A 20,557-nucleotide genomic window follows, 5' to 3' on the forward strand; every position below is an offset into this window, starting at 1 on the left:
GCGTGGGAACATGCTGCCAGGGGCTCTCCTGAATGCTGATGCCTCAGAACTCATGGAAGAGAGAGGAATCTTGTATTGCTTTCTGAAGACAATGGGCCTGATTTTTCATAGCCTCATTTGTACTTTGTGTACATCAGCATGGTAGCATTTTATATAACTTTTGTATAGGTGTAAGTGACTGTACAAGGTGCAAGGCACTGGAGAATCAGGCCCACTACCTATGGTAATGTGCACTGTTTTGCCTTAGAGGTTTGGGGGTCTGTGAGTTTTGGTTCCACCCTGTTTACAGCACAAGGTCCTCTGTTTTTAGTCATTATTACTTTTACAGAACTTTCCTTGGCTTCAATATGAGGTTTGGTTGAGTAAGAGATTTAAGATTTGGCCACTGAAAATGCTAACTCTAGTCATACTCCATAGTTGCATAAAGGGCCAGGTCTTCAACTGGTATAAACTGGCATAGCTTTATTGGAAATATGCTGATTTACACCTGGTGAGAATCTGGCCCAAAATGTTCAAGCCCTTGAAGAAATCACACTAATCTTTTAAAGCCAGAAATAAAGCCATCATATGTGTCTGCAGCAAAATTCTATTGCAGTTTCATACCAGAGCCGTGGCTGTGGGATTGTTGTTAACTCCATCTGCAGAATGTTGTTACTTAATTAAATAAAATTTTGTCCACAAGCAAAGCTCCGAAAAAATGTGTAATACATGTTTTAGCAACATGCTAGCATAAAGAAGAACTTTTGAATCATAATCTCAATTGAGAAAGTCATTAGCTCATTCTGGATGAAATTTGGCTGGAGTTTGAAGGGATTACTATTAGAGCAGCGAGAATGTGGGAAAATCTTCCTGGCAAGGCAGCTCACATTAACACTTAAAAGTAAAGTCTCAAACTTGGCTGCGTTAAGTTCCTAACAAGATCATTATGCTATGATCAGAATCTAAATGTGACCTAATACTGTAGATGGTTTATTTATGGTTTCGATTTGGAAAAATTTGAAGTTAACATTTTCAGTTGTATTCCTTATGGTAGGAGGGAACATTGGATAGTGGATAGTAGGGTAATGGTCCTGGTAATAAGAACTCCTAAGCAATGGGTACATTAGAGAACTTCTACAAAAATTATTCACACTTGCTAACACCAGTTCAGCTGCAACATTGTTAGCAATGCTTCTGATCATTGTGTGGATGGCTTGCCAGGGTCAAATCCATTAAACCTGCTTAATGAGGCTAATCAACATAGTGCTGAAAATAGGTGCTGGAGCCAGGGAGCCATCTGCAATAGGGCTCTCAAACTGACAACACCAGTGCAGATGAAATGGTATTAGTAACAGTAAGGACTTGTTGTTTAAATTCCTTAGTGTGGACAAGGCTCCACTGTAGTTTCTGCTCCTGACTTGATGTGACACTGATTTGTTGTGACCCTCAGTGAATCACTTACCACCTTGTATTTCAGGTAAAATATATGTAAAGTGGGTGTATAATGAGGCTTAATTAATTAATGTTTATAAAGGCGTTTGAGATTCTTGTAAAAGGTGCTACATACATTGCAGTTATTATAATAACGGATGTATTTGGGCATGTGATGGAGAAGCACTGTCCTTGCTGACTCTGGGCAGTGCTATGCTACCTGTCAACTTACAGGGAGTCACTCACATACAGAGACAGGAATGAGTCGCAAGGATGGAGACAGAAGACACAGCTAGGCTACATTACAGCCATTTACTTTATAAATTATTTCTTGGTGTTAGTTAAATACATGTATTATTCTAAAACCTGCCTCAGTTATCACTCAAAGCAGGTTTGCTGTAGATAAGCATATACTGCTCTTAATAGAGTTCCATGGCTAATGTCAGGAATAGATCAACAGAAAGGCAAGGTGGGTGAGGTAATATCTTTTATTGGACCAACTCCGGTTGGTGAGAGAGAGAGAAAGGAATATATCAGTGAATCAGAAAAGAGGCTGCCCTCTCACATGTCAAGTACTTTGAAGGACTCCCTGAAGTTCCTCCCATATATGGCAGCCAAGGAGAATGGCAGGCTTCCAGCTGTAGTGAAGTGGGCCAGAATGCTAAAACACTGTGCTCGGTTGTTGCCAAAGAGAAGAAAAATATTTATTCGCTTATTGCCTGGAACTTCTGAAGCCTCTGTGGCTGTAAAAACTAGGAGGCCAGGGGAGCGTCTGTGTGTCAGGAACTGCATAAACTACTTTTCAGCTGATGAGAACTCTGGAGACATTAAGAAAAAAAGGTTGTCACTCTAAAGGTAGAGTGAACACAACACTCAGAGAACTTCTAAGTTGCTTGAGCCCAAATTCTACCCACAGATGCATATAAGCAGCTGCCATTAAAACCTGGATGCTTTTGAAGACTTGGCTTTTGGAATGTGTTTCTCTGCAAGAAAGTCTGTGGTTATGAGTCATGTGGCTGAACCCAGGTTTAAATTCTAACGAGTGGCATATATTAGGTGGGGTTTTTCCTTTGCCCATCCCAGATCAGCTGAGTTATTCTGGTTTTACCTCATGAAGACTTCTTTTTATTTAAAAAAAATAATCAGGAGAATTCACGCTGTATCTTTTAGAAAAAATACATATTTATTGGTCTTGGGTGAATGTTTGTTTTTTTCATTTTGTCCAGGAGCTCAGTAAGGAGAAAATTTAATTTTTGAAATATAAGAAAGCACAATACTTAAGTACTTACTTCTGGCAAAACTCCCATTGATATCAGAAGCAGATTTGCCTGAGTAAAGACTTCAGGATCTGAATTTATGTTTCAGAAGGGAGAAGAAACAAATACAATTCAGTCAAATTAAGTTTTTTCCCTTCTCATGGCCACCACTACTAATAAAGGTTATTCAGGCCAAATTAAGCCATTAACTATGTCCATGCAACAACATTATTCTAAAATTATGCCTTTGTGATACTGCTTCAAACTCATTGTCTTTAATAAGTTTACACAGGTGTAATTGCATAGAATTTAGTGAACAATTCTGTTGATGTACATGAAAATGTTATCCATTTCTCTCTCTCTCTCTTTCTAATGGATATAAATTGTGCATTGCTAATAGGAAAAAAGTACTAAAACCTTTTGTCACTAAAATCAGCCCTTATGACTCGATACACACAGGATGCAGATGTTATGAAGGAGGTACCAGTTTTATAAAGTTGTGTTTTCAGTGTTCATAACAAAGAATAAGCAGATGCTCAATGAAATTGATATTCAACACATTTAAAACTGATAAAAGAAACAATATAGAACTCAATGCAACAATATATATTGAGCCCAGGAACCTAGCAGGATTTGTAAAATGACTGAATGCTTATATGGATCACAAGAACATTCATAGTCCCATTATTTAGGACAATATTTTAAAAATGAATGGATATAAACCTCCTGCTTCAGAGCTCATACCAACCACTAACTCACAGAGATTAGGAAGAAACTTTCCCTCTGGACAGGTTATTCTATAGTTGTCCACTATAGGTTTCTCACATTTAAACTATATTGTGCCTTGATTAGTTTTAGTTACTTTAACTAACTTACATTTAGTTACATCAAAATCATTCTTTTGGCAGATTCATGGTCTGGTTTCCAAACAGTCCATCCAGATTATTAGGATCCCTCAGACAAGGGATATAAGTACTAAAATATTGCATGACTTCATTTTCAAAACTGGACTTCCATCTGGTATATAAAGAGAATGTGCAAGGCTTTTTGTAATGTTGTAATGGGGGATGAGTTCAACCATGACTTTAGAAATTGGTCTTCCTAGATTGCTGGAATCAGACTTGTGAAAATCATGTAATTGGTCTTTTGAAAGAAGGGAGGAGAGAATATATATTAAATATATATTTCATAATTTTGATAACAAAGGGGAAATTATCTTTAATCTACTAACTTTAATGGCCCTTAATGGCAAATTTATTGTGTTTGTTGGATGACATTATAATACGTCTATCAGTGTTTCTAAAATAATATGCTTATGCAACAGGGTGCCTTGCGTCAAGCTAGGTTGTCCCCATCAGCCCGGTGCGGGAGTTGGTGCACCCCATCATGTGGGGGTCCCCCCATTAAGCAGGCGATTTTGGCCAAGTGGGTCCTGGCCCCTGGCGGGGTCACTTAGACAAATAGCTCATAGTCTTTGGGCAGGGAAAACAAACAGTCTGGAGCTCTGGAGCCTCCTGGCTGGGGCAAAACGAACAACCAGTCTAGAGTCCTGCAGTCTCCTAGGTGGGGCAGGCAGCAACACATGGGGAATTAGCCCCCTGGAGGGCCAAAGCAGTAAGCAGATTGCATCCCCAGGACAGGGCAAAGCAACCAACCAGTCTATGGCCCTGCAGCCTCCTGGCTGGGACAGGCAGTTGCCCTGGGGGAATTAGCCCTCTGGGCAAGGCAAAATATCAATCGTTCTATGGCCCCTGGGAGGGGCAAAACAAACAAACAGTCGATAGGCCTTACTACCCTCTGGCTAGGACATAGAACAGGCAGCAGCTTCCTCAGCGGGGAGCAGCTTGGCTTCTCCGGCAGTATCCGCAGTCAGTGAGTCTCCTGGAGCGTAGTCCGGGTATTCGGGCTCTACTGCCAGGAGCGTCACAGGAACCAGCACAGTACGTCCTTCCTCCTCCATTGCCCTCCCACACCCTGACTCAGCTGGGCAGCCTCCTTTTATCTGGCTTCTTCATCGGGAGCATGCGTAGCAGGGGAAAGAGGACATGGCCAGGTGGGCCCACAATGATTGGTCCGTCCCCGGAGGCCCAGTGCGGGGTTGGTACACCCCATCACAGCCTATCATAAATAATCTCCCAACTGTACTATAAAGTGGAATAGTCTTGCTTGCATACACATTATTAAACTGCGTTATAAACATATTACTGCATTATATTATAGACAACTGTGTATTACAATTTAGTAACATGTTTCGGTCCCAATTACAAGGCAAGACTAGACCTTCTTATAACACAGATGGGAACTATTGTTTTATAACATAGTCTGTGAACAACTTAGATTTGAATGTGTAAACAGCTCCATAAGGGCCTGATCCTGTTCCCATTGAAATCTGTGAGAGATTTGTCACTGACTTAATTGAAGAAAAATTTGGAAGTAAGTAATGAAAGTGGATCAATAGTAGCACGAGTGTTCTTTGAATTCCCCACATATTCCCATTGTTTTCTAACTGATTTATGCTGAGAACCAGAAATAATCACTCTGTGGTCACATTGCAATTACCTGACCTTCTTCAATCAAATTAAGTAAAAGATTAGATACTAAGCAGAATTTTGCACAGATTAGAATTTGGTTTTCAGTAGAAATTTCTTGTCAAGAGAGGAAAATGTTATGCTTAAGATGATGGGCTAGGACTCAGGAGGATCTGGCTTCAATTCCTGGCTTTGCCACAGACTTTCTTTGTAATCTTAGGAGAGTCACTCTGTACCTCAGTTTCTCATCTGTAAAAATTCAGACAACACTTCAGTACTTCACTGGGTGTTGTGAGGACAAAGTCACTCTTATTTGCAAGACTCTCAGATATTATGTGACAGGGCCCACATGATAGATGGGTGCATAACAAAAAAGTAGAGAATATTTTTGATTATGGAATTTTTTTCCTTACTGTATAGATCACTCATTTCTAATATGATTTTATTCCTTTCATAAGCAATGTTGATATGATGATCTCGATTTATTGCTGTAAGGTCAGTATCTTGATAAGGTAAATTTTTACTTTTTTAGACTAACCACTGCAACGTTGGATGAGATGAAGAAGGGGCCTTACATTTGAAAACATACAGAATTGAAAAAAGTAGAAATCTAGAAAATGTAAAGACATTGTTTCCAGGGATAATTGGATTTTTTTTCTTAATAGAGGTTTAGCCTACTCTGATGTCTGAATAACAGGCATTGCTCCTGTTAAGAACAGTGTAGGAAGATGTAAGATTGCGTGTGTGCGCATGTACACTCTTGACTCATATTTAGCTTGTTGACCACTATGATCCCCGGATCCCTTTCTGTAGTACTCCTTCCTAGACAATCATTTTCCATTTTGTATGTGTGCAACTAATTGTTCCTTCCTAAGTGGAGTACTTTGCATTTGTCCTTATTGAATTTCATCCTATTTACTTCTGACCATTTCTCCAGTTTGTCCAGATCATTTTGAATTACAATCCTATCCTCCAAAGCACTTACAACCCTTCCCACCTTGGTATCATCCACAAATTTTATAAGTGTACTCTTTATGCTATTATCTAAATCATTGATGAAGATATTGAACAGAACTGGACCCAGAACTGATCCCTGCGAGGCCCCACTCATTATGCCCTTCCAGCATGACTGTGAACCACTGATAACTATTCTCTGGGAACTGTTTTCCAACCAGTTTTGCACCCTCCTTATCGTAGCTCCATCTAGGTTGCATTTCCCTAGTTTGTTTATGAGAAGGTCATGCGAGACAGTATAAGAAGTGTTACTAAAGTCAAAATATACCACGTCTACCACTTCCCTCCTATCCACGAGGCTTGTTACTCTGTCAAAGAAAGCTATCAGGTTGGTTTGACATGATTTATTCTTAACAAATCCATGCTGACTGTTACTTATCACCTTATTATCGTCTAGATGTTTGCAAATTGTTTGCTTAATTATTTGCTCCATTAGCTTTCCAGATACAGAAGATAAGATGAGTGGTCTGTAATTCTTAGGTTGTCCCTTATTTCCCTTTTTCTAAACTGGCACGATATTTGTCCTTTTCCAGTCTTCTGGAATCTCTCTCATCTTCCATGACTTTTCAAAGATAATCGCTAATGGCTCAGATATCTCCTCAGTCAGCTCCTTGAGTATTCGAGGATGCATTTTATCAGGCCCTGGTGACTTGAGAAATCTAACAGGCCCAAGTAATTTTTAACTTGTTCTTTTCCTATTTTAGCCTCCGATCCTACCTCATTTTCATTGGCATTGACTATGTTAGATGTCCAATCACCACCATTCTTCATGGTGAAAACTGAAACAAAGAAGTTATTTAGCACTTCTGCCATTTCCACATTTTCTGTTATTGCTTTTCCTGACTCATTGAGTAACGGGTTTACCCTGTCCTCTTGCTTCTAATGTATTTGTAGAATGTTTTCTTGTTACCTTTTAGCTTATGTAGCTAGTTTGATCTCGTTTTGTGCCTTGGCCTTTCTAATATTTGTATTATTTGTTTATATTCATCCTTTGTAATTTGACCTAGTTTCCACTTTTTGTAAGACTCTTTTTTGATTTTTAGATCATTGAAGATCTTCTGGTTAAGCCAGGTTGGTCTCTTGCCATACTTCCTATCTTTCCTACACAGAGGGATAGTTTGCTCTTGCGCCCTTAATAATGTCACTTTGAAAAACTGCCGACTGTCCTCAAATGTTTTTTTCCTGAGACTTGTTTCCCACAGGATCTTACCTACTTAACTCCCTGAGTTTGCTAAAGTCTGCCTTCTTGAAATCCATTGTCTTTACAGTAACTCCTCACTTAATGTCGAAATTGCATTCCTGAAAAATGCGACTTTAAGCAAAACAATGTTAAGCGAATCCAATTTCCCCATAAGAATTAATGTAAATATGCGGGAGTTAGGTTCCAGGGAAATTTATATATACACACAGTATAAGTTTTAAACGAACATTTTAATACTGCTATACAGCAATGATGATTATGAAGCTTGGTTGAGGTGGTGAAGTCAGTGGGTGGGATATTTCCCAGGGAATGCCTTACTGCTAAACGATGAATTAGCACTCAGCCGAGCCCTCAAGGGGTAACCCACTGATGTTAATTTAGCCTCACACTCTACAAGGCAGCACGAATGGAGGGAAGGAGACAGCATGGCGGAGAGAGACAGAGATACGCACCACGTGCGTGTGAGAGAGAGAAACGCATTGCCCCTCTAAGTGTGCTGATGCTACTCTAAGTACATTGCCTTTTAAAGTAGATCAGCAAGTTGAGACAGCAGCTGCTACCAGCAAGCTCCCTCCATTGTGACTCCTGTCGTGTTCCCCTCCGCTCTATGGAGATGAGGTAAGCAGGGTGCAGGAGCAGGGGGAAGGGGACACCCTGACATTAGTTCCCTCTTCCCCCGCCCCGCACAGCAAGCAGGAGGCTCCGGGGAGCAGCTCCAAGGCAGAAGGCAGGAGCAGCAATGGCAGTGGGGGAAGGGACAGATGAACTGCTGGCAACTGATAGCCTGCTGGGAGGCTGCCACACAGGGAAGTTAGGGGAGCTGATAGGGGGGTTGCTGGTCCGATAGGGGTGTTGCTGGTTCCAAGTCCCCACCAGATAGCTCCATTGGGCTGCTCTTCATGCAAGTAGTGGACAAAGTAGGTAGCTGCCAAATGACGCTATAAGGGAGCATTGCGCAACTTTAAACGAGCATGTTCCCTAATTGATCAGCAACATAATAACGGAACAACGTTAACTGGGATGACTTTAAGTGAGGAGTTACTGTATTTTGCTGTTCTCCCTCCTATCATTCCTTAGAATGTGTAAATAAAACTAATTACACTAAGAAAATGCCCAGACTCCACAGTGGTGATTTCTCCTCCTGTTCAAAAATGACCTGCAGACTCAACATCTGCTCCCACCCAGCAAAGAGGTGACATTACTTTAGCATTGCCTAAGAGTGAAGTGAACAGTTGATTAATATTCCATAGTTTATGTGGCCCTGAAAACAGCCTCATGCAGGGTTCCTCAACCATACATCAAAAGCAAGGAGCGCTGTGGGACAGGTCTGTGTGGCTAGCACCTGGCTGATTGTAGAAGCCTAGAGGATACTAGGTTTTAGAATGCTACAATGTTAATGTTACAACTTAGGATCTGTCTACACCAAAAATACTGCAGTAGCACAGCTGCAGCACTTCAGCTGCACCGCTGTAGTGCTTCAGTGTAGACACTACGTACATCGACAGGAGGGATTCTCCGTCAGCATAGGTAATCCACTTCCCCAAGAGGCGGGAGCACTGGGTTTCGCCAACATAGCCACGTCTCTCAAGGGTATGGATTTTTCACACCCCTTAGAGATGGAGTTATGCCAAGTAAGTTCCCAGTCTAGACCAGCCTTTAGATGTATGACTTATGTTTACACTGCCAGTTTTCTTGTATCTGTTTTTACTTTTTATGTAGCAGTGGACACACCATATAGGAGATAACCTCTAGATCAAAAAAAGAGGACTAAGGGGCCTTTTATACCTTTGCCTCTCTGTTTGGTGAATAGATGGCATGTAGTTTTAAGCGCTCCTTTTTTGTCTCCTGCCTGGACCTGTCAGTATGTTGAAAAAAAAAATTAGAAGATATGGCCCAGATTAACCCCACATTTGTAGGGGTTGCAAAGTAGCTCTCTTAGGTTCTATGAGGCAGCTGCAACAAAGAAGAGCTGCATTCCCTAGGTATCAGTCATACCATTGCACAACCTCTGATGTTCAGCTTTAACATACATATCTGGGGCTCCATAGAAACCCTGAGAATGAAGACTGCCTGGTGTCTCTCACATTCTTCAGCCTCATCCATTTTTATGGATTACATTGTCTGACTCCAGGGTCTCTGAGCAGACCAAGGATTACAGGTAGTTTGCACTGTTTTGTTGTTATTCCTGGTAGAGTTTGTGCTGCCAGGAGCCTGCAATGAATCTGGACCAACAACTTGATTGTGTTAGATCCCTGGTCCTCTGAAGTAATCTTGTTATTATACCTCCTTGTGATTTGATGTAAAAAAGATAAATAATGCAGAGTGAAGTATAAGCCAATAGACCAAATTGTTTAGTCAAAAGCTGATAAGTTTTTTTTTGACTTCATTATTTTCATATAAGCAAATGAGATTTAAAAAAAAAATTAGAACTTTTAAAAAAGCTGTATATTTTGCATAACTTCAACATTATTGTTGAAAAGTGTAGCCAATTTTGAACTACACTTGTGGTTTGTTATTTAGAATGTTCAAGAAACCAGCTAACTAAGTTTAGCCAAATGTATTCCCTAAATACAAAACAGTAGAATATGGAAAAGAGACATACATGCCCTCTTTCTGGGAAGCAGTTCTTATCTCTGTCATAACATTTCTTCCCAGATCTGGACCTTAGCGTCCAAAATATGGGTGTTAGCATGAAAATCTCCAAGCTTAGTTACCAGCTTGGACCTGGTATCGCTGCCACCAGCTAGGAATTATACAGTGCCTAGCTCACTGTGGTCTCCCCAAAACCTTCCCTGGAGGACCCCCAGACTCAGATGCCTTGAGTCTTACAACAAAGGGAAATAACCCCCTCCCCTTGTTTCCTTGTTACCTCCTCCCAGGCTCCCCTCCCTGGACGACCCTAGGAGATTCCCTGCTTCCAGTCCTGGAAACACAAGTACCGAGAGATCTAATCTCTCTTCCCCCTCACCCAGAGGGTATGCAAAGTCAGGCTTAGTAAATCTAACACAAAGAGATTTTCCCCCTGACTTCTTCCTCCCACCAATTCCCTGGTGAGCTGCAGACTCAGTTCCCTGGAGTCCCCACTAAAGAAAAACTCCAACAGGTCTTAAAAAGAAAGCTTTATATAAAAAAGAAAGAAAAAGACATTAAATATAGTCTCTTTATTACGGTGACAATATACAGGGTCAATTGCTTAAAGGAAAAAAATGAATAAACAGCCTTATCCAAAAAGAATACAATTTAAAACACTCCAGCAACTACACACATGTAAGTACAAAAGAAAACAATATAAACCAATTGTCTTACTATCCTTGTACTTACAACTTGGAAACAGAAGATTAGAAAGCCAGGAGATAGAAAAATCACTTTCAGAGCCGAGAGGGTCAGACCCAAGACAAAGAACAAAGAACTCACACCCAAAACTTCCCTCCACCCAGATTTGAAAAAGTCTTGTTTCCTGATTGGTCCTCTGGTCAGGTGTTGTTTGTTACCCATTTCCAGGTGAAAGAGACATTAACCGTTAGCTATCTGTTTATGACAATCTCACAGTATGTTCAGCTTACACTAAAGATGTACTTCAAAGATGCATGCTCAAATCCACTTCTGTTTATATTTCTTGAAACTTTAAGTTTAAGCCACTAGTTTGTGCCAGTTTTGTCCTGGGTACCTTCCTATCCCTTTCCCATATTTCATTTTGAATACTACATTCCAAGTGTTGATGAGCCATAAAGTACTTCCTAACTCTACTTGGTACAAAGAATTCATGCATCTTTGATTTGACAAGTTTCCTGCTAGTATTCCTGATAAGGTCTCAGTATTATGTCCAGTTCTGGATGCCACATTTCAGGAAAGATGTGGACAAATTTGAGAAAGTCCAGAGGAGAGCAATAAAAATGATAAAAGGTCTAGAAAAAATGAGCTATGAGGAAAGTTTGAAATAAATTGGTTTATTTAATCTGGAGAAGAGAAGATTGAGGTGGGACATGATAGTTTTCAAGTACATAAAAGGTTGTTACAGGGAGGAGGGTGAAATATTGTTCCTGTTAAACTCTGACAATAAGACAAGAAGCAATGAGCTTAAACTGCAGCAAGGGAGGTTTAGGATAGACATTAGGAAAACATTCCTATCAGGGTAGTTAAGCACTGGAACAAATTGCTGAGGGTGGTTGTGGAATTGCTGTCATTGGACGTTTTTAAGAACAGGTTAGATATACACCTGTCAGGAATGGTCTAGTTATTACATAGTCCTGCTTTGAGTGCAGGGGATTGGAGCGTGTTGCCAATGTTATAATCACACAAAACCGAACATTCCTGTCACACTCCTTCTCTGAGGCCCTGCCCATTTCCCGCACCTTCTCAGAGGCCCCGCTCTGCTCACTCCATCCCCCCCTCCGTCGTTCACTCTTCCTCACCCTCACTCACTTTTACTGGGGTGGGGTTTGGATGAGGGGTTTGGAGTGTTGGAGGGGTCTGGGGAAGGGGGTTGGGGTGTGGGGGATGAGGGCTTTCACTAGGGTGGGGCCAGGGATAAGGGATTTGGGGTGCAGGAGGGGGCTCTGGACTGGGCCAGGGGGTTGGGGTCCGAAGGGGAGCAGAGTCCCTGCGGTGCTTACTGTGGCTCCAAGGAAGTGGCCACCAGGTCCCTTCAGCCTCTAGATGTATGGGCAGCCAGGTGGCTCTGCGTGGTGTGCACTGCCTTTGCGCCTGCAGGCACTATCCCCGCCTCGCAGCTCCCATTGGTTGCGGTTCCCAGCCAATGGGGTCTGCGGGGGACAGTACTTGGTGCAGGGGCAGCATGTGGAGTCTCCCAGTCCTTGGCTGCCCTAGTGCCTTGGGGCTGCAGCGACCTGGCAGCTGCTTCCGGGAGCAACGCTGAGCCAGGGAAGGTTGGGAGCCTGCCCTAGCCCCGGGCCCCTGCTGCGCCACCGGCTGGACTTTTAACGGCCTGGTTGGCAGTGTCGACTGGAGCCACTAAGGTCCCTTTTTGACCAGGCATTCCTTCTGTTCCTGGACTAGTTGACCTCTCAAGGTTCCTTCCAGTCCTACACTTCTATGATTCTAATGCCAAAGCTGACTTCAGCTTTGCAAAGTGTAGTGGGATATGGTGAATGGAATTGTGAGAAGAACATAATACATTAATTTAGCATAACTTCCCAACACTTTAGGGGTATAATGTATATTATATTAATACCATGCATATAGTACCTATTAATGTGGTGTTTACTATGCCTAACACGTTGTAGGAATGTAGACTGACTGAATTAAACATGGAGGAGGCCTTATTTCTTGGAAGACAGGAATACGGGGGTAAACTAATTAGCAGGCTGAAAATGGAGTATTTGCGCTAAGATAAGTAAATGGATTAGTAAGATAAGAGGCAGAACTGTACAGAGCATGCTGTACAGGGATTGGTTCTTACAAAGTAACTAAGCCAATCACAAAATGTGTTATGCAGTGTATCCTGAATGCAATGAGATGTGTAAATATATGTGGAAGGGAGAGGTTTGCTGTGTAACTTTGGATGTGTGGTATGCGCTACCCCCAGGCCTCCCCATGCTTTAGTCTAATCAGCTCAGAGTAGCTTTGCTGTATGCCAAATAAAGGAAACTGAGTGAGAGACTGGAGTCAAACTGAGTTCTTGGGGAACTGAGTGGAAGTCTCAGGGAGACCCCAACACACACATACTGGCTGGCAACATGAACACCAATAATTCTGGAAGCTCAGTGTTTCACTTCAGATCATATTTGATAAATGTTTCTTTTCTAGCATGCATGAAGCATTCCAATACATTACTTCATGCACTAGAAGTAAAAATAGAATCTCTGCTAAAATAGAAGTCTGTGTGTGTATATATATGAAAATGTCTTTTATTTTACCAGTGCACAAAAGCAGAATTTTAGAAGTTTAGTTCTCAACTAGTCACATCTGGCTGGTACGTTTGGAACATCTCAGTACATCCAGTTTGAGGCTCTTCCTTGGAGGTCCTATTGGCAGCTGGTTGCCCACTGGCCCTAGTTAAGCCATCAGCAAGAATGGGAAGCTGTCCAAGCAACTGGGATCCAACCTGCTCCCACTCCCCTGCCTTGACTTCCTGGCATCCTGACCTGGCTTGACTCCTGGCGTTTGACTTGTGGTACCGATCTCGTTTGATTCTTGCCTCTGACCCTGGTATGCTGAGTGGCCTAACTTTGGTTACTGACTTGTGGTTCTGATCCCAAGTTTGTTTCCTGCTTCTGATGTCCCAGTGTCCTGACCCAGCTGACTCTCAACTCCTGTCTTGTGACTGAGGGCTCTGGCTCTGACCACTAGGCCTGGCTGCTCATGACCCAGCCATGACATAGTGTTGGTGTACTGGTTTAAATTCTTATATGGCACCCTCACCATGGCATCTAAGTTATCTAAAAGTATCATATGAATACTGGATTTGACCATCACTAGAAGGAGATTGTCCACCAAATGACACTTGTTATTCAACAGTAGCTCATTTTCAGTGATATCAAAGGCAGCTGAGAGATTACCTTGGACATTTGATTTTTGTCCGCCAGAAGGAAATCAGTAGTAAGACCAGGGAAGACTTCATACCATACCTGGGCCTAAAACCTGACTGACAAGGATCCAGGAAATCTGAGGGCTCCAGGTGATGCCAAAGTGACTTTACCTCAGCTTTTCTATAAATGTGTCAAATAAAGAGAAGACCACAGACAGGATAATAATCAGTTAAAATGCAGCATCAAGAGATTGACCAGTAATTGCTATTCTTTAGACTGTAAACTTTTGGGGGGAGGGATTCCCTTATTTTTAGCACAATTTATGCATTATACAGTTCTAAATAAGTCATAGCAGTCCTGTTTGGTAACAGGGTGCATGTTTAATTATACTTGGAGGGATACATCCAGAAATAACTTAAGGGAAAAGTCAGTTGCAATTTCTGCCCCCTTACTGGTTAGGAAACATTGGTGCTGATTTCTGCTACATGCACCTTTTAATGCACAGTTGGTTGAACTAGTCCTAAGTTGTGTTATTTCATTAGAAAAAAGTAGATCTGTGAGATCATTTTAAGCGTAAGTTAATTGTTTCCTTACCTTAAATAACGTTCAGCTTTTGCAGCTGTTTAGTCACTAGGGAGGGGCCTGGCTTCACGTGCCTTTGTGCATCTGTCAACTAAATTAGAGATCTAAATGAAAAATCTAGCATTCATGAGAATTATGTGCATTTGGGACACTCCCTAGAGGACTGTGTGTAACAAAACATGAATGGACTAGAATGAAATACTGCATGTTCATCTTTGACAGATATAATCCTGCTCCAATGTAAGGAGAAGGCCTTTGTCTGCAGCCATATTGTAAGGGCTAAAGCCTAAGGCTTTTGTTTGCAGCCAGATTAAAAGAGCAGCTGAGCAGCAGCCATTAGCTGAGAAGCAGGAAGTCACATCCTCATATTCCATCTAAATTCCATTAAAACAATGTAATATCAGGCTGTTAAGAAGAAGACCCCGTCCTAATAGCACTCACTTTGTCACCAGATAAAGAAACTGATCTTAAGATGGTTAAAGAAAACTTAGTTTAATAGCATCCTGTCTTGCAAGAAATCACTTATCAATAGGTGTGGTTGTGAAATCCTCATTTCTTTATTGTTTTGTCATGATCCCTGTTTCTCTATTGTTTGGCTGTGTGATCTCTGTCTGGTTCTTTGATTGTTTCTGTCTGTTACATAATTAATTTTGCTAAGTGTAAATTAATTAAGGTGGTCGGGTAGGATTGGTTAGAGAATTTTGTTTTAATATGTTAGCATTGGTTAGTAAAATTTTAGTATAATAATTGGTTTAGGTATAGCTAAGCAGGGCTGGAGTTACACTGTATAAACTGGGTCTAAAAGAGAGTTCTTTGGGAACCAACTCCAGGACACAGCCCCAAAGATCAGAGCTGCCAGATCTCAACACTCTGCCAATGACACCGTGCAGAAACGGGAGTCCCCCCAGATGGACTTGATCCTGACTGGCCAGCAGGGAAAAATTAATCTGTTTTATTTGGAGTGGTGAGCATTGTATGTGTGGTATGTGCATTCTCTTTTTGGTGATTGTTAATATATAGAGGTTCTATAGGATATTATTGTGTAAGGGTCTTTCACTGGTAAAAGACCCCGCAAACCTGCAGAGTGTAAGGTCACGCTTGAGCCCACAGAAGGGTGAGGGTGGGTAACTGAATTGACAGGGGTACTCCTGAGCCTTAGGGACAGGGTAAGTAAGGGTGGGTGCCCCTAGAGTGTGTGAGTAACACAGAATTTTGTGCGGTAACACTAGTTCTATTCACATCACGTAAAGCAAAACTGTACTCATTTTCCTCAGACTTGCCTGTGCTATATAATTAAGTTACAGGGAGTGCCGCTGATGGACCTCAGTCCTTTCCATCATTTTCTGTATTTCCATGCAGTAATCAGACTGTAAGATGGTGATGATAATGTGGGAGAGAATAGCGAGCTCTGTTGTCATCTGATGAATTCAATAAGATCTGTGACTGCTTTAGGTCCAAACCAATGGCTGAATCAATGAGGGTGCAGAGAGGTATTCCTGCTGCATTCTCTTCCACAGGAATCCTGCCACTGCAAGACGGAGCAGGATTCCCCAGGATCCAGGCCAAGGTGATGCTCTGTAAGACAAGCTTTCGAACTTACAAGGAGCTCACTGTCTTATTAGTTTCAATGATCTATGGCCATTATTAGGACAGAGCTTTTTACCTTTGCAAAAGATGAGTAGTAAGTTAGTTTCATGATGGGATCAATTGAACGAAATGCTTGGAGGCGATTCTTCTATCCGAGAGAGCTCACCAATATAGAAAGCATTTAAAATACTTTTGTAATGGAACTAATGAAGTGCACTACACATTTGGCGCAACACCAAGAGTGAGATTTTGTGCCTCTTAGACCACCCTATGGCTGTCCCTACTAATAGCTGTTCAATTTTTCAATTTTTTTCCAAACTGATAGACAAGAACTAAATAAAGAAAGGAAGCATTTGGAAGAAAGAATATTGGCCAATAGCCGTTGGTGTGCTAGAGCAGTGGTCAGAACATCTGGAGAGAAGAGATGGGGTTACATGCCACCTTTCTGCTCCCTTGGTCCTGGGACTTATGAGGGCCTGAACTTGGCTTGGCACAAAGCTGCTCTAACTTGCAATAGTAGATATAGGCCCCCAATCAGCTGCTTTACTGGCCAGTGCATGGTTTTGTGGTCCTGCTCCTTCAAACTCTGACACGTCTTCTCCCCAGCCTGGAATGCCACCTATTCCGGGTCAGGCTCAGGGGTAGGAACTGCAGGAATGTGAATGTTCTGTGAGGATTGTTAGTTAATTGTTGCTGAGGATGCAACTCACTAAGAGCTACAGTCTTTTTAATGTTGATGTTTTTGATAAAATGAGGCTTGCTGGCAGAACTTTATTTTATTTTTCTCTTCCCTTCTTAATTTAGGTTCCTTTGGAACTCTTGTTCTTCCAGCAGTAAGTATTCTTTTCTGGTGCTACTTGACATTCATAGCAGATGTTTATGTTGGATAACTGCAGTCTCTCAATGCTTCTTTTACTGACTTAGGTTGATGACACGATATATTTTAGTGTTGTGCAAAATGCAAATTATTTTCATACTCATAGAATGGATGCCCCAGCTGACCAGTGAGCCAGGGAGATCCAAATCCAAATGATTTGTAGCTTGTTACAGAATAATTGAAGGGTTTAGAAGGCAAGTCCCAGCATCAGCTGGCATAGGACTCTAACATCTGCATCCTTTACACTGCTTAGTTTATGATTGGTAGACATCATTCTTCCCAACACACTAGATGAATAGTGACAAAACCCCCATCCACAAATATTAGATCAAAATTTTAAACAATTTCACCTTGATGGTGTTCAGACACAATACTCTTTTGGAATTGAATTCTCTAGCAAACAGATTTTCCAATTTAAAACAATATGTTAATCAGATATTGCAAAATGTATGTGGAAAGTGGATTCTGAATTTGTAATAATAAGTATTCACATTGGAAACCTGATCTTAAGAGTTGTGCTATCCTATCAAGGAACACATTTTACCAAAGGCTAGTTTTCAAAGGTTCTAAGCATCAGCAACTCCAAATGAAGTCAATGGGAGATGCAGATGCTAAGCATCTTTAAAATTCAGAGTCCAAATAATGCGAGTATTCAGTCAAAACAATTGAATGGGACTGACAAATATAAAATATTTGAAGCAACACTCAGAGTGAACAGTTTGTGAATTTTAAGAAATCCATAGGTTGCAATATATTTGCACAAAACATTCATTCAGCAAACAGACTAAGAATTGCAGCCCATTCATGGATACTGCATGAACAGAAAAGAGTTTAATTCACTGTTAATATCAATTATTATGAATTATTTGCTCAGTTCTTAAAGAACCACTCCCATCTTAAACACCATTATTTCCCACAACCTTTGAAAGGAGGTAGTTGCTGTGATTACTAACGTATTTTAATACATAGTGAATAACCACATAAAGCAAGGGATGAAAACTGATTTTGAGCCAGATTCTGCCTATGAAAAGGCAGCTTTGTGATGCTCCAGTGCTGTTCTAACAGACCAGTGGGAGTCTTTCCTGGTGAGGGAATCCCTACAGCAACTCTAGGGTGCCCCTTCCAAGCTCTATTGCTGAAGCTTGGGTTTTGTTGGGGGAGATACGAATGTGACCAGAGCACGCATCAGTTCCTCGTGATCCTCACCCAGCACAGTGGCCTCTAGGAGACTAGTACAAGCCTGCACAATTTAGAGCAGCCCCGAGGCTGTGCTAATTTGTGATGAAGACTGAAATTGTATACCGGCTAGTTCCAGGAAGTGTTAGATCTAAAGGTGGCTCTGATGCAACCCGAGGAGTCTGTAGAGTTCAGCTTATAGTGTTTTTAATTACTATCTGAAGCTGTGATAACTAAGGCTAAATTTGTTGTCATAGTTATTTTTCATAAAAGTCAGGGGTAGATCATGGGCAATAAACCAAAAATTAATGGCGCCCGAGACCTGTTCGTGACTTTGCTAAAAATAACCAGGGGGCAGGGCTAGATGGGGGCAGGACTGGAGTCCCGTGGTGGGACTGACAGGCCGAGCTCGGCTACAGCGGCCGCAGTGGGGGGCGCAGCCATGGGGGGCACACAGCCCATGCTCCAGAGCTGACCGCAACTGCGGGACAGGGATGTGTAGATCCAACTGAAGCTCCTGCCAAGCCCTGGTCACAGCTGGAGAGGGATGCACAGCCCTGGGAAGCTGTGAAGGGGGCATGTGGCCCTGGCTGCAGCCCCACCCAAGCCTGGGACGCTGTGAGGCTAGAGCACATTGACCCAGCAGAAGCCACTGGGCAGGGGCACATAGCCCTGCCTGCAGCCCTTGGTGGAAGCTTGTGGGGCTAGGGTATGTGGTCCCGACTGTGGCATGTGGCCCTGGCTGCAGCCCCCAGCAGAAGCTGCAAGGCTGGGGCTGCAGGGTCCTGGTTCCAGCTAGCCTCAATTGCAGGGCAGGGGCGCATAGTCTCACCTCTGCCTCCTGAAGCGTGGAAGTCACGGAGGTCCGGAAAAGTCATGGAATCCGTGACTGCTATGACCTCCATGACTAAGTTGTAGCCTTCATGATAACTAATTCATTCTTTCAAGGGGAATTTTTTTTTCATTAGCATGGCTACAGTGTAATTGTCTGGTAATGCAATCTACATAATGTGTTACTGTGAGTTACTATTTTTGGTTGTCATATTTTCCTGGGCTGAGGTGAGAGCTCACGACAGTAACTGATGTGGTTTACAGCTGTACTTCTTTTATTCATAGCCCAACTATTATTATTACTGTTATTGTTAAGAAAAAGAAAGCGAGGGCAAGAATACCATTGTGAGCGAGAATGATTTTTGTCATGGCTGGGGGAGAAGAGAGTAATGAAAAAAGATGGAGAGCGTAAGTGGGAAAGCACATAATAAGCTCCTACTAGACACCACTCAAGAGTTGACTAACTCCTATTTGGTCCGGAAATGCCCTTTTTAGAGTATTTTTTTAATGGGGCTGAGGAGTTGGAGTGAATTGCTATCATTATTTTAGCAGTGACTTCCTGAGCTTGTGGTCTCTGTCAGCTGAGAAATGTAAGCAAGCATGCAAGTTACTTTTAGTAAAACAGTTATGCTGCCTCGTTTCCCTATTGCTGACTTCACATGCCTGATAATTTCCGACATCAGCATCAAGAAGGATGAAATAGCCAGGGTAGTGACAGGAAGAACAAAATATTTTTTTTCAGGACGTGTTAGCATTATTAGGAAGTCAAAAAGTGATAGAGTAACCCATTTTGGCTGCCATTATTAATAATAATAAAAATCTATGAAAAGTATATTTGAGAACTGCAAATAATCAATGTGGATTTTTCAGTAAAAAAAATCAAACCAAATCCTTGCAAGTGTGCTCATATAATAATTATTAGGAATGTTTTCCATTGCTATAATCAAAAGGAACAAGTTCTTTATTTGTTTTATCTGTTGTTTTGAAGGCTCTTAATATTTCTTGGATTTTTTGATAGGGAATGTTGGCTGTTTCCACAATTAATACCATATAATTAAATACATTAAAATGTTCATAATTTTAACTTACATTTTTTTTACATATTGAGCAAATTTTTTGACAAAAGTTATAAGTGGGGCTGTGTCCCTTTAGTTAACATTTCTAGAATATTTAGCCATGAAGTGTGACAGGCTTAGAAGACATGAATCATATGTTCTTGGCAGTGTCTCTACTAAAGACTCCAGTTTAAATAAAAATCACCAAGTTTAGTGTGGCATTCCTCCTCAAAGATTTAGTTTGGTAAGTCCTAATTTGAATGATGGTCTTGGTTTCTGTGATAAATGTGCATTTGGCATAGGAAACATAAAGATATAACTAGAGAGAGAAAAGAGAAGACAGTAGAACCTCGGAGTTATGAAGACTAGAATTATGAATTGACCAGTCAACCACGCACCTCATTTGGAAGCATAAGTACATAATAGGCAGCAGCAGCAGAGAGAGAGAGACAGAGAGAAAGAGAGAGAGAGAGAGGAGAGAGAAAGCAAATACAGTACAGCACTGTGTTAAATGTGAACTACTTAAAAAACAAACAAACAGGGGAAAGCGGC

The 20,557-nt window shown here is 41.6% G+C and overlaps 1 protein-coding gene across 4 annotated transcripts in view; it reads left to right on the forward strand.

The window, feature by feature from the left end:
* Nucleotides 1-20,557, forward strand: part of CD109 (CD109 molecule) — a 128,030-nt gene that overhangs the window by 30,083 nt on the left and 77,390 nt on the right. For 3 of the 4 annotated variants that reach the window (XR_003999523.1, XM_030555770.1, XM_030555768.1), the window contains exon 3: nt 16,871-16,899. The exons of the other annotated variant lie outside the window; for it this stretch is intronic. Coding sequence is in view for 2 of the 3 variants with exons in the window: in XM_030555770.1 (XP_030411630.1) it covers nt 16,871-16,899 (29 nt within the window). In the remaining variant the exon portion in view is untranslated. The remainder of the gene's footprint in view (nt 1-16,870; nt 16,900-20,557) is intronic. 4 annotated transcript variants of the gene reach the window in all.

This window comes from Gopherus evgoodei, chromosome 3, assembly GCF_007399415.2.
Source record: "Gopherus evgoodei ecotype Sinaloan lineage chromosome 3, rGopEvg1_v1.p, whole genome shotgun sequence".
In the NCBI taxonomy this organism is placed as follows: domain Eukaryota; kingdom Metazoa; phylum Chordata; order Testudines; family Testudinidae; genus Gopherus; species Gopherus evgoodei.